Below are 13,721 nucleotides of genomic sequence, written 5' to 3' on the forward strand. Positions count from 1 at the left end.
TGTTATTTTTAGACTACCATGACTTTTAAAATGTTACTATCAAAATAAGTCTATGAATCCAGTTGATTTCTTTTTAAAACAAGAAGTTAAACACTAAGAGTGCCAAGAATATGAATGTAAATTAAAAAAAATTGTATTAGAAACACTTTACATTCCTAAAACATCTTATACAAAACTGTGACAGACATAAACTTTTATGATTGACTTACTGAACTTGAACTTAACAGGTTTTGCTGAATCTCTTTTATTTTGTCTGATTGCTCTTTGATTGTAAGTTTTAACTGCAAATTTTCACTTTCAAGGCTGAAACATATATTTTAATTATTTTCATATGTAAATACAAACCCAACCACATAAATTATTAACATCTAAGACATAATTTACATTCATCCTTGAATGATTTAAAAGTAAATAATTCAGTAACTACCATTTTTCAATGTGTTTTCTGGATAAGCACAAATATAGGGATAACATAGAACATTTGCATTTTAAAATGGTTTAAGGCTGAAAATTTTCTCTGGTTTCACTGATACCACTCCAATCCTACACTCATCCTCTTTGTAAATATTCAAGCTATTTGGTGTGCTAGTTTCAACTGTACTTCTCCAAGTAGTCCTGCTTCTTCATGGTTTCTTGTACAGCATTGTGATTCTGGACTTCTTGCAGCTGAAACAAAGAGGACAACGGAAGAATTTTATTAATCATTTTATACAACTCTGCTCATGGCTTGCATTCTTCATTAAAATGCGCTTAAATTTTGGCCATACAATGTGATCTGCATGTTGCTTAGGGCTGTGTTACACTCTTACTGCTGAGCTGAGCTTTTCTACCAGTGATCTTCTGGCACAGAAGAATTTAAAATAATATTCTCTGGTCCTCCACAGTAACATCAATAACCCTTTTTTAGGTTCAAGAGCCTGGCTTTTAAATTAGACATTATCAGATAATTATATAAAAGTGATCAACTGGACACATATTAGAAATCATGTTGTATGATAAGCAATTCTATTTTTAGAATATCAAATGTGCCATATTAAGCATAGATTTTAAAAACTGACTTAAGTGAATAATGATGACTTTGCTAGGAATTTTTAAAATTAACCTAATATTTTAGATGACAAATTGTTTAATTAACCAGTGTCTGCATAGAAGCCAGAATGCCACGCAATGAACCTCAGATCTACCAATTACCAACTGTATGATCACACACAAATGAACTTCCTATGTCTCTGGATCTTTAGTTGTGTACTGGAGATAAGAATAATATCCACCAAATCAAATTAAAGGGAAAGTAAGTTTGTGAGTAAAGGTAGAGTACTTAGCCGAGTGTCTGGTGCATAGTGAGCCGTATTTCCTACTTCCAATATTATTGTTTTCATGTTCTTGCTCATTTTGACATTTTGCTTAGATGGCATGGCAGAAAACTGATCCCATACAAGCTTCACTGATTTGTTTTTCACATTATTGAAATTGGCAACACAAGGGGCATGCAGCGCAAGACACATCCCCAATACATCAATAAAACTTGCACCTGTTCTATGAGACAGTGATATCCTTTCCAGTTACATCAGCATTCCCAAATAAACTCCTGGCAACTATATGGAGTTGTTGAAGCAAGCACTCAGATGAGTGGATCAATGTTACATGATATGGCATATCAGAAAAGATATAGTTAGGGTCCATGTACTTGTTATAAACCTCATTTATAATGAATATAAACTTCAGTATAAACTGAAATAAAATTTTAATATTTTTTGATTGAAAACATGAATATTTGAAAGAAAACTATCTTCTTGGTTTAGGTGCTTTTAATTTCACATTAAAAATAGAAGTGCTTAAAATGCACTCAGAAAATTAAAGCTTTAAATTTTATATTAATGTATATGTGTCAAAGAAGATACATTTCAGTAAATTTCTCACAAAAATAGTTCACATGTTAACTGCATAGATTACAACTAAAAAGAGGAAGAAAGGTTTTTTAATATAGGCAGATGGGCTGGCACTGTGGCACAATAAATGAGTTAAGCTGCTGTCTAAGACGTCAGCATTCCATATTGGAGTGTAACCTCTAATCGCAGCTGTTCTGTTTCTGATACAGTTAACTGCCAATGTGCCCGGGAAGGCGATGGAGCTTGGCTCAAACACTTGGGCCTCTGTCATTCATGTGGGAGATTCAGATAAGAGTTCCAGGCTCCTGGCTTCAGTGTAGACCAGCTCCGGGTATTGTGAACATTGAGATAGTGAATCAGTAGTTCAAAGATCTCTATTTCTATCCTTCTCTATTATTCTGTCATGCAAAGCAGGTAGGTAGGGAATATGCAATTATATGTCATTGTAGAATATTTGACTAGTTTCACATGTCTCAAAGTTAGAACGTTTGAATTTTAATATAGAAGTGTCAGAACTAGTTTTTAAATTCAACTTGTTTTCCATTGCGTTATTCTTAAAACATGTACTAAGTATTATCAGTGCCAGATTTACAATAAATAACTCTCAGCTATACGTTTTATAATATAAGATTATATATATTGTTTGTTTTAAATCTAAATAATACATTCCAAATAAGGGGCTAGTGTAAGTAACAATAAATACAGTGAGAAATATCAGCTTGTACAAAAGATTCATCTACCTGATTCAAATTACTTCTTACAATCTTCAATTCCATTTCTCGTGCTCTCAGGGTAAGCTCAAGTCGTCCTTTCTCTTCAACTTCTTTATTATATTGCTTTTCTTTTCTTTTTAACTCTTCCCTAATTTTTTCACACAATATATTGGCATTTCTTCTCTCCTCTTTTTCTTTCTTCAATGTAAATCTGTAGGTATATAAGAATATCTCAAAATTAAATATATTGGAAAATAAAAAGTTCATTTCATGATTAGGTTTGTTATCCTAATTTCTGTGCTGTGAAGTATTTTTCTTCTAATTTGCACATTTTTAATTTCTCATTTTATCCCTCCCCATACAACAGATATACTTGAAAAGTAGTGATGAAGGAACATTCTAATAACTGACAAATTTCTTTTATTAGTATCTGAGGTGTATGTTAATTTTAAATGATTTAGCCAAGTTACAAATTAAAAATTGCCTTGTAAAAACAGTATTGTTTAATTAAAACAAAATTTAGCTTTCACTAACTTTAATGTTAGCACTTATATAATATTTCCATAACGTATTTCAAGAATCTTTGAAAATGATTCACAGCAGAAGGTAGCACCATCCAGTATCTTCACACAATGTATCTTCAGAGCACAGTAATCCGTGAATAGAAAATAAAGTATCTGTTACTGTACACATTTTTCATTGCTCTTTTGGTGATAATTGTTGTGTTGAATAATTGTTCTTGTTGGATATTTTAACCTTTTTTTATTCATTTTAGTTTGCTTGAGTTTCAGCGAGAGGAGACTTGACAAGAACAGATAAATCTTGCATGCACTGGTTCACTCCCCAAATGAACTTTAGAGATGACCTCTGAGGCTAGGGGACAAAAGTTTCTTCCAGGTCACTCTCATACGGGTTCAGGCTCCCAAGGACTTGGATAATTCTCTGCTACCTTCTCAGACCATTAGCATGGAGTTGGATTCGAAGAGCAGCAGCCAGTACCCCACCCAGTAGCCACACGGGACACCAGAGCTACATGTGAAGGATTAGACCAATAGCCCACCAGGCCGGCCAAAAGTATTCTAAGTTTTATAAACAGTTTCAAAAAATTTTGAAGGAAAATATGTAATATAGAGTAATAAAGCTTTTTCAAATATAATAACTTTATTTGTATGTGAAGATTTTCGTTTACTTTTTATTACAATTAAGCATAAAGTAACTTTTAAAAGCATCATGGAATTAGAAAATGGTCACCTCAAACTCTACTGTTCAATTGTAAATGAATATAAACTTTTTTGAGAATGATGCAGGAACATTAGATTTTTTTAAAAGTTTCAATTTGATAAACACATCTATAGAAGAATTTACACAATTAGAGATTTTAAAGATTTATAAAATGATGTTCCTTATTATATTAGCACTATTTTCATAAAGTGGAACCAGTGATGGTTCAAATGGCTAATCTTCTGTCTTACAGTGCTGACATTCCATAAGGATGCCAGTTCATATCCCGGCTGCTTCATGTCTGATCTAGTTTCCTGTTTATGGCCTGGGAAAGTAATGGAGGACAGCCTGAAGCCTTAGGACCCTGCACCCATGAAGCAAACCTGGAAGAGGCTCCTGGCTTGGGAATGTTTCAGTTCTGGCTTTTAAGGCCATCTGGAGGGTGAGCCACATGATGGAAATTTTTTCTCTCTGTCTCCTTCTGTAAATCTGTTTTTCCAATAAAATAAATACACCTTTAAAAAAACAGTAAAAATTCAACTTGTTAAGAATGAAATTTCATTTTACAGAAACATGTATAGTCATTCTAATTATGATTTTGAAAAATAAGCATTTATGTATCCGAATTATCCAATTATAAACCTGATATGTACATGTCCTTTCCAAGAATTTCTCATCGCTCATGACTAAAAGGTCCCCTGTATGAAGTATCTGCAGAGATGAAAGGAACTCAAATTCTCCTGAACATTTGTAGCACAAAGTCAATAGTTCAGGGCTGCATTTTATTTAGCAATTAAGGTATCTCTGCCCCTTGCAGGAGTGTCCGGGTTCAATTCCTGCTTCCTGCCAATGCACATTCAGGACATGAGTGCTTATGATTCAGGTAATGCAGGCTGCTCACCACTCATACAAAACGCTCAAATGCTGGCATTGGCCCTTATCCTGCCCCAGGCCTTTACAGGTGTTTGATGAGTTTACCAGACAATCGTGTCTCTCATACAGTCTTTCTCAAATAAATAAGCATGATTTTGAAAACATCATATAGTTTAAATATTTCCTTATGAGTAGAATGACAAACCTCAAACTGCAGCACTTCTGTTCCCATTCCACTGCTTGTTGCTCCAACTGTGATTTCACTTCTCTTAGTTCTGAGAGCTTTTTGTGTAGTCTACACACCTTATTTTCCATATGTTTAGCTTTTCTTATTAGGAGTCTGCAGTGATTTTTTTTAAATTCTATTAATCTTTCATATGCAAGTACCGCATCCTGGATTTTCAATAAACTGACAGAATCTTTTATAAAGAAATAAATATAGAAATAAATTATGATATTTTCCCTATAAACTCTTTAATTGTTTTCATATTTCACTCACTTAGGCACTGAAAAATGTATAGTTCATATCTGCAATGTAATATATTGTGCTGAGCTTTCCAGATAAAAAAGAATATACCTGTTTTTATTTAGCTTACAGTCTATTGGAGGAAATTAATCAATTAACAACTTTGAAATTCTGTAAGAAAGTAGAATTGTATAATCACACTATACATTCTGATCTACACTGGGCCCAGGGCAAATCTTCCTGAGAAAGACATGGCCACACTGTACAATGAAAAATTATACAGACTGAAGCAACTCTCAAAGTGACAAAATCAAGAATTATAGCTAACAATCCTTCACAGAAGAGAAAGACGACAAAATTCTTAAAAGCATAGCATTAATCTAAAACAAGCAAAAAAAAGTTGGGAGAAAAATCAACTAACATAAGGATAGACAAGCTTAATTCTAGGTAATAAAAACTTCAAAATATGTGAGGAAAAATGGACAGAAGTGTAAAGAAAATTTAGAAATATCATCCTGTATTTCAAGATGCCATAATCAATCAGTTACAGAAGATGTAGAGTGAAAATCAACAAGAATATACATTTGAGAGCCATTATTCTTCTCAACTAATCAAGGAATATTTACTATAACAGACTAGATGACATACCATGGAGATATAAATAATAAATTAATCTCAAAGGATTTAATTTGTGCAGAAAATGCTCCCTAATTGTGTGCATATTTGGATCCTGGGGTGTGTGCAGTAGGTGTGGATGACATAAAGATTCGAAGGGAACAGCTCTCCTGTTTGGCAGGGTCCAGGGGCACATCCAGCTGTTTGGGAGGGCCCAGCAGATATCTCTCTGACCACCTTGATGTGGTTTCACCCTCTTTTTGCATGGACACTCAAGCACCCCACTAAGAATTCTGTAATCTATTGAAGCATTGTTGTTTACCCCTGTGAGGTGGCTGCTGTAACTGATGTGAGCTTCAGAGTTAATGTTATTGATAATGTCCTGGTGAGCGGGCCTTTAACTACACACATGAGTACAATTAAGCCCATGCCGTTCCTGGACATCTTCTTGTGTGCCTACACATTGCCCTAGGACCTGGCCCAGACATGTGGCATGCCTTCTGGGAAATGGCTTGATAAGAATCTTACAAAGTAAACCAAGTGAGGGGAGTATGAGTTGAAACTGCTATGGCAAAAAATATAGCTACTGTGATCCTAAAAGTTTAGCCTGCCCTTGCAACTCTTTAGAACATAGAATGTGGCTGTTTTAGCTGCTTTTATAATTTTTTTTAACTAGAGGAATTATAGGGTGATTTTATTAATATCATAGAGATATATGTTTGGTTATTATTTGTTTGTTGGGTATATAACCTGTAATTGTAGAAGGATTTAATATTTGAAATTTTTTTCTTGGATTTTTACGTTTTTTTCCCTTGTAACATATTTTTTCACACTAAACAATGGGCAAGTTTTGGAAATGGAAATGTGGTAGGAATTAGTAAGTATTACTAATTAGTATGTCATTTCAGGTGCCTTGGCCTTGGAGCCCTGGCTGTCACCCAGTGGCTACTACTGAAGAATGAATAATGGCTTGCTTTGAAGAAAATGATTATAGTAACTTACAGAATTGTCTTTAAGAACATCTGGTTGACCATGAAGTAAAACATAAAATAATGAATCTCTGTGCATACCCACATAGTCAGGAAGTTAAAATGGAACAATCAAACAATTGTGCAGAAGCATGTAGTGTGTCTGAGTAAATAAAAAGGACAGCTTTCTCTTGAGCTGTTACAAGAGGGCACCAAGTGATAGTGTCTGTGTCTTTTCTTATTGCCAACTCCACACACCCTTCTCAAGCTCCAAACTCAGCTGGAGCTGGACTCGGGCATTTGGAAATAAAGCAATACATACTGAAATAGCTCTGGGTATTAGAGGTACTGATGAGAGAAATCACAAAACACTTGTTACTGAAGGAATTTTAAAGCACAACAGACTTTGTATAATATAGTTTCAGGAACAGTTAGATTAAGAACCTTTTAGAGCTATCTATACAATACATTCAGAAAGCTTGCATGAAAATTTTAAAATAATGTATTATCTTCGCAATTTAAGCCTACTCAGAAGAATCTCAAACCAATGACCTTCACTTCCACCTTAAAAAACTAAGGAAAAAGAGTACCTTAAATCCAAGAAAAGAAGAAATCCAACATAAACATCTACTGTGTTCTAAAAACAGAATTCAAATGCAGAAATGTCATCACAGAGGTGATGGTACCATTACTGGGTAAGGCCTTAAGGGAGTTAAATTGGATGTGGAAGCATTATAAAAAAGACACCTGGAAGTGTCTTGGTCTTGAACTTGTCTGCTCCCAGAAATGGAAATAAATATATTCTGTTATTCATAAGCTACACACTGTTATGTTATTACAGCAGTCAGGAAAAATTGTGACAACATGAAATCTGAAATTGGTTAAACAGAAAACTGACAACAAACAGCAAAACTCAATGAAATTACATTTAGATTATAAAACTGACAAATGTCTGTCTAGTCAGGCTGACTGTGAAAATAAAATATACAAAGTGTCAACATAAAAAATTAACAATGCAATATTACTGCAAATTCCACAGCTGCTAAAAGAACAATATGATGATATGAAATTTGTGTGTATAAGAAATGACAACTTGCATAAAATAAACAGGTTTCTTGAAAGAAGGGTCATATTGATAAAAGAGATGGTGGGACAAACTTGGGTTGTATAACAAATAGCTGTATCGTCCCTTTTAATTTTGATGAGAAACTAAACCAGCTGTTAAAAAATGAATTCTTGGAGATGACAAGAAGGCCAATCAGGAAAGGCAGGGGTAGTTGAAAGTGCAGAGAGCTTTAAGACAGGAACAAGCGGAGCAGTAACGTGGAAAGGGAGGGTCTCCAGTAGAGAGGACAGAAACTCCCTGGAGTTCACTGGAGGAAGGTGGCTGACACCCAGACAAGGAAAATTTTCTGAGAATTTCCAGGATTGCAGCTAGCAGGCCATAGATGTGAGTGCAGTCAAGATATGGCAAGGCATCCCAAACCACAAGTAAAAGCTTGATGAGTTTTGAACCAGTATGGAGGGAACAGGAAGAGGAAGCCTTCCAACAGGATCCTCATCAAAGAGACAGTGGAGGGACAAAACAATATTATGACAAAACACCAATGAAGAAAGATAAACCTGAGGAGAACCTCCCCCCCCGGGATGCTCAATCAAATACCCTCTTCTGCTCCCCACCCCCAGCAAGGAGGGCTCACCATTGAGGAATGAGCATCTGGGGGGTGAACCATCTGAGAGAGGGATTCACACAATAAGAGCACACAACAGCAGAACCAAGAATCATTACTACTAAAACATCAATTCCCTCTACACTTTTACCTACAGACACAATAAATTTCATCCTGATTCTAAGCTAGACAACAGAATATCATCTTAACTGACAAACTGATTTCAGATTCATGTGGAGGTACAAAGTATATTGAGTCAGCCAAAATACTCCTCCAGAAAGAATAAGATCAGGTGGATGACATCAAGAATTATTATAGAAATATATTTCAATCACAACAAAATGAAAATTATAAGAACACCACAAAAGTCAATGGGACATAACAGAAGGTTCAGATATAGGTGTACATATAAACAATCAACTTATTTTGATTAACCAATAATGATAATTCAGTGAAGAAGGGATAATTATTTAAACATACGGAATAAAATGATTAGATACACACATTCAAATAATGAAATTCGCTTTACATATAAAGTCTTTTGCAAAAAATCAGCATGAAAGTATCATAAACCTAAACGCAGGACTGAGAACTATAATAAGACTTCTAGAAGAAAGTATAGAAGGAAATATTTTCTACCTCATTCTAGGAAAACACTGATACAATAGAAAAAGTAAAACCCACGCTTGAGCACAGACATACTAGACATCATCAAAATTTAAAACTTCTGCTCAAAACAGATTAAGAAAAATGTCAGGACAAAATATCTTTGGAGGGCCCAGTGCAATAGCGCAGCGCTTAAAGTCCTCGCCTTGCATGCACCAAGATCCCATATGGGTACCGGTTCTAATCCCGGCAGACCCGCTTCCCATTCAGCTCCCTGCTTGTGCCTAGGAAAGCAGTCGACGACCACCCAAAACGTTGGGACCCTGCACCCGTGTGGGAGACCCCGAAGAGCTCCTGGTTCCTGGCTTCAGATTGACTCAGCTCCAGCTATTGTGGTCACTTGGGGAGAGAATCACCAGTCGGAAGATCTTCCTCTCTATCGTCTCTCCTCCTCTCTGTATATCAGCTTTACAATAAAATTAAATCTTTAAAAAAAAAGTCTTTGGAAAAAAAAAAAACACTGGGTATCTCTCAACCTATATATTTATCTATCCATTACATATCTAGTGGTTTCTATAATAAAGAAAAAATCTATTTTAAGCCGGTGAAACATTCTGGTTCCTTGAAAAATGCTGATTATTATCAGTGACTATGGAAATTCATAGTAAAAACATATGGTAATTACAACTCATACCCAGTAGAATGGCTAATATTTAAAAAACAGACAATACTATTTGTGAAGATACATGGGGACTGGAATTCTCATAAAATACTGATGAGACTGGACAGTGATGCCAACAGTTTGAAAAATAATCAGCAGTCTTTTATTAAATCACACAGAAGGACATAGACACATTTGGGGGATGATGGTTCTGTTAAATATCTTACTCATGAGGCTACTTAAAAATTCAGTTTCTCGGGCCCGACATGGTGACCTAGTGGTTAAAGTCCTCACCTTGAACACACTGCAATCCCATATGGGTAACGGTTCTAATCCCAGCAGCTCCACTTCCCATCCAGCTCCCTGCTTGTGGCCTGGGAAAGCAGTCGAGGACAGCCCAAAGCCTTGGGACCCTGCATCCGCATGGCAGACCTGGAGGAAGTTCCTGGCTCCTGGCTTTGTGGCTTGGCGCAGTACCGGCCATTATAGTCAATTGGGGAGTGAGTCATGGGGCAGGGGTGGGGAAAATCTTCCTCTCTGTATATCTGACTTTCCAATATAAATAAATCTTTTTTAAAAATTCAGTTTTTCCTCACAACTTAAAACATGCAAATTGGACACTTTATAAATATGATATTTATTACATAGAAATTACACCTAACTAAGTAAAGGGAGAACAAAATCTACTTCAGCAACAAACATGTAAGACAGTGGTTGGCACATACAAAGAAGCAAATAATATGGGGTACAGTATAAAGGCAAACAAGTTGATTATTAACTTCACTAAAATGACAAGTGACACTCAGGTTTTAAGCAAGGCAATAACGTCACCTGATGGCTTTCAAATGAATAAAATTATGGCTGCAGACCAGGCCATGTTTTGGTGACATAAGGAAGCAGAGTTACTGCAGCATTCAAGGCGGGAGAATGTGATAACCAAGAAAATCAACAAAAAACTGGGACTGCCATTCTCCCTGAGAAAATTACTGTATGAATCATCATTAGTGTTGGCTGAGAGCACACAGTGTACGCCAGATTTCATTCAGTTTTAATACACAGTTCATCTCAGTGCTGAACAGCATGTGCAGATATTACTACGGTACATACGAAAAGGCAAGCTGGGTGTCTTACCTTTACAGTCCATTCGCAGCTCTTCAATTAGTAACAGAGAATTCTTAGATTGAGGCCACTCATATTCCTCTGAGACTATCTCCAGTGACTGGGTTATCTCATCATCTGTGCAACTTATTTGGCATTGACCCTGTTAAATAAGTAAATAAGTTTTAAAGTGTCCTTTCAAATCTAGACAACTATTTATAAATATAGTAATGATGACTCATTCTCTGCATAAGAAAAATGACATGACACATACTTCTCACAAGGCCTGAGTTCTTGTTAAAAAGATGCTGATATAAAGGTACCGAATTTTTTTAATTTCTTGAATTTTGCTCTTAAAAACAGAAGTATTTGCATGATTTTCTTTTTTTATCTATTTTATTATTTCATGATACAGTTCCATAGGCTCCAGGATTTCACTTCGCCCTCTCCACAGCCCCTTTCCCCCTTTCCACTGATTTCCCTATATTGCTCCAGTAGTATAGTCCTTCATAAAGAGTACTAGGTCCGTCATTCTGCTATTTAAGTGTATCCTGACATTGTAGGTATGGACAATGGCAGAGCATCCAGCATTCTATTGTCAAGATATATTCAACAATTTCATTGGGGGTTCTTCTTTGATTTGGAAGTAGAGATGCATACTGCATTGTATCTTCACATTTGAATGTGATAGTTTCTATTACACAGTTAGTATATACCATCTTAAATTTAAAAAAACACAACGAAATAAACGAAATGAAGAAAAAGAGAAAATTCACAATATCATGAAGTTAAATACAATGCTACTGAATGACTAATGTGTCCCTGAAGCAATGAAAACGGAAAATTAAAAACCTACTTGAAGAAAATAATCCTACTGTATCAATCACACTTCTAAAATAGAGATCTTTACAAAATTCCTGTTTTTTTTTTTTTGGTCCAATTTACCTTTCACATTTTATTTTGAAATTCAGGCTTTTGTAATACAACACTTTGTCTTCTGTAACATATTTTTCAATACAATAATACATGTTATTATTTTGTATAATACCTGTATAATTCCATTAATCACTTTCCTTGATGGCCTAAAAAACAAATAAGCACTTTCAAAATATTATATATACAAAATTTAAGAAATATACTATTAATACTTTTACATGTCTTTCCATTTATCTTTTACAAAGTACTTTTTGCATAAGATTGAATGAACATTAATAGTAACATCAGAAAAGAAAAATATGCTGTCAGAAATATTAAAACAAAATAATTTAGTTTATCTTTCTGGCAGTCAAAATTAAATAAAAATGTCATTTGCATTTTTAAACATTTATTTATTGGAAAGCTAGAAAAGAGGTGGACTATGTTAGCCAGTGGATTCTGGAGGGATTTCATCGTGCTTGGAATGGCAAGATTGGCAGCAATTCAGAACTGTTGAACTATCAAAACCACTTAAGTAGGACCCTCAGGCAGGCCCCACATCAGGGATTCTGGGATGGGTGGGAGGCTAGGTAGGACTTCTCCCTTTCACTAAATCCTAACTGGAAAACGCTAATTTTTATTTCTGTGAGCTAACCCTTTATTAATGATGCAGTTATTGATTTATTCAGAACCTACTGTGCAATCAGTAAATATAATTTTAAGTATTGTACATGCATTAAACTCACAATGGTGAGGGTTAAACCTCACAATTCCACGAGAAAAGTAACATATTAGAAATGGCGTGTCGGATTTTATTCCGAGTTTTGGTTCCTACTTCCAACTTACTCAGAGGCAATGGAGACCATTAAAGAAATTGTACTGCTGGCAACATGAAAGACCTAGATTAACTATCCTTTCTCACAACCTGGGCCTGCTAGCTTACATTGTAAACACACCCTGAGTGTAAAAGAATTAACAGTCTCCCCCTAAATACTAGGCTGCTATGATAGACAGATATTAATCTCCCACTGCCCTTTCAGGCCTTTTAATTTTTAAATTCCAACTGTCCCCAGAACTATACAGCATTAAACAGCTCTTTTAAGACAGACATGCCTAGACATCAGTCTGTACAATACAATTCATTTCAGCGTTATCTGATTTATTTACAATATTGATGATTTGTAACACCATGGCCAGAATTTTACAAAATCCATTATATCTGCTACCCATTTGTTTTACTTATTTTGAAAAATTACAAATGACAGAACATGCCTGAAAGCAGATAATCTACATCCATTTCACCAAGGAAGTTTCAATGAGAAACAAACCACATTTCTAGAAGACTTAGGAAAAGTTTCAGTGAATAATTGACAGGGACAACAAACAGCAGACTAAAATCCAGCCTAGAGAGGAAAACAAAAACTTCTGTTTCTCCTACCCCAGTGTCCTAGCCAGGGAACACAATCTTGCTGACATTGTGGTGTAGTATGCAAAGCTTCAGCCTGAGGAGTTCTTGCCACAGGGTCTGGGAAGCAACATCACAATCCCAGGCATCACCTTGGATGTCCTGCAAGAACTGGGGCCATCTGCTCTAGGACTCCAGGACTGTGCTGGTGGTGGTACTATGACTCCTGAAGTAGCTGGCTCTCTCCTGTGTCAACCAGAGGGCTCTGCCTGCACCCCGCTGCTACAGACTGCTTACTCAATTCACAATATCTGGAATAACTGGCCTTCAACCTGAGAGAAGTGCTTAGATAAAGAGCACACTGCATCCTGCAGCACTGTGACAATTGGTACTATTAGCACTGCATTCCCCAGAGTAATTGGCACAGAATCTATAAGACTAAGGGAAGAATGTGCTGTTTCAATCAAAAACTGCTCGTGTACAACCCTCTGCATTGTCCCTTAGTCACTCTGTGCAATTGAATAAAGTCACCTTAATATCTCCAAGGGTTGGGAATTGGGCTTTCAGTGCTACGTCTTAGAGTTATTGAGTCCCACATTGCCAAAACTTGTGGTATCGCCA

At 35.7% G+C, this 13,721-nt stretch overlaps 1 protein-coding gene across 1 annotated transcript in view; it reads right to left on the reverse strand.

Annotated features, from left to right (window-relative positions):
• Positions 1-347: 347 nt before the first annotated feature.
• The window catches only part of LOC121147794 (ankyrin repeat domain-containing protein 26-like), a 43,118-nt gene continuing 29,744 nt past the window's right edge, over positions 348-13,721 (reverse strand). The window contains exons 5-7 of the mRNA XM_040967696.1: positions 4,902-5,115; positions 2,630-2,813; positions 348-666 (exon numbers count right to left, since the gene is read on the reverse strand). Coding sequence (XP_040823630.1) covers positions 592-666; positions 2,630-2,813; positions 4,902-5,115 — 473 coding nt within the window. The 3' untranslated portion in view covers positions 348-591. The remainder of the gene's footprint in view (positions 667-2,629; positions 2,814-4,901; positions 5,116-13,721) is intronic.

This window comes from Ochotona curzoniae, unplaced genomic scaffold (assembly GCF_017591425.1).
Source record: "Ochotona curzoniae isolate NIBS_2020 unplaced genomic scaffold, NIBS_Ocur_1.0 scaffold_461, whole genome shotgun sequence".
In the NCBI taxonomy this organism is placed as follows: Eukaryota; Metazoa; Chordata; class Mammalia; order Lagomorpha; family Ochotonidae; genus Ochotona; species Ochotona curzoniae.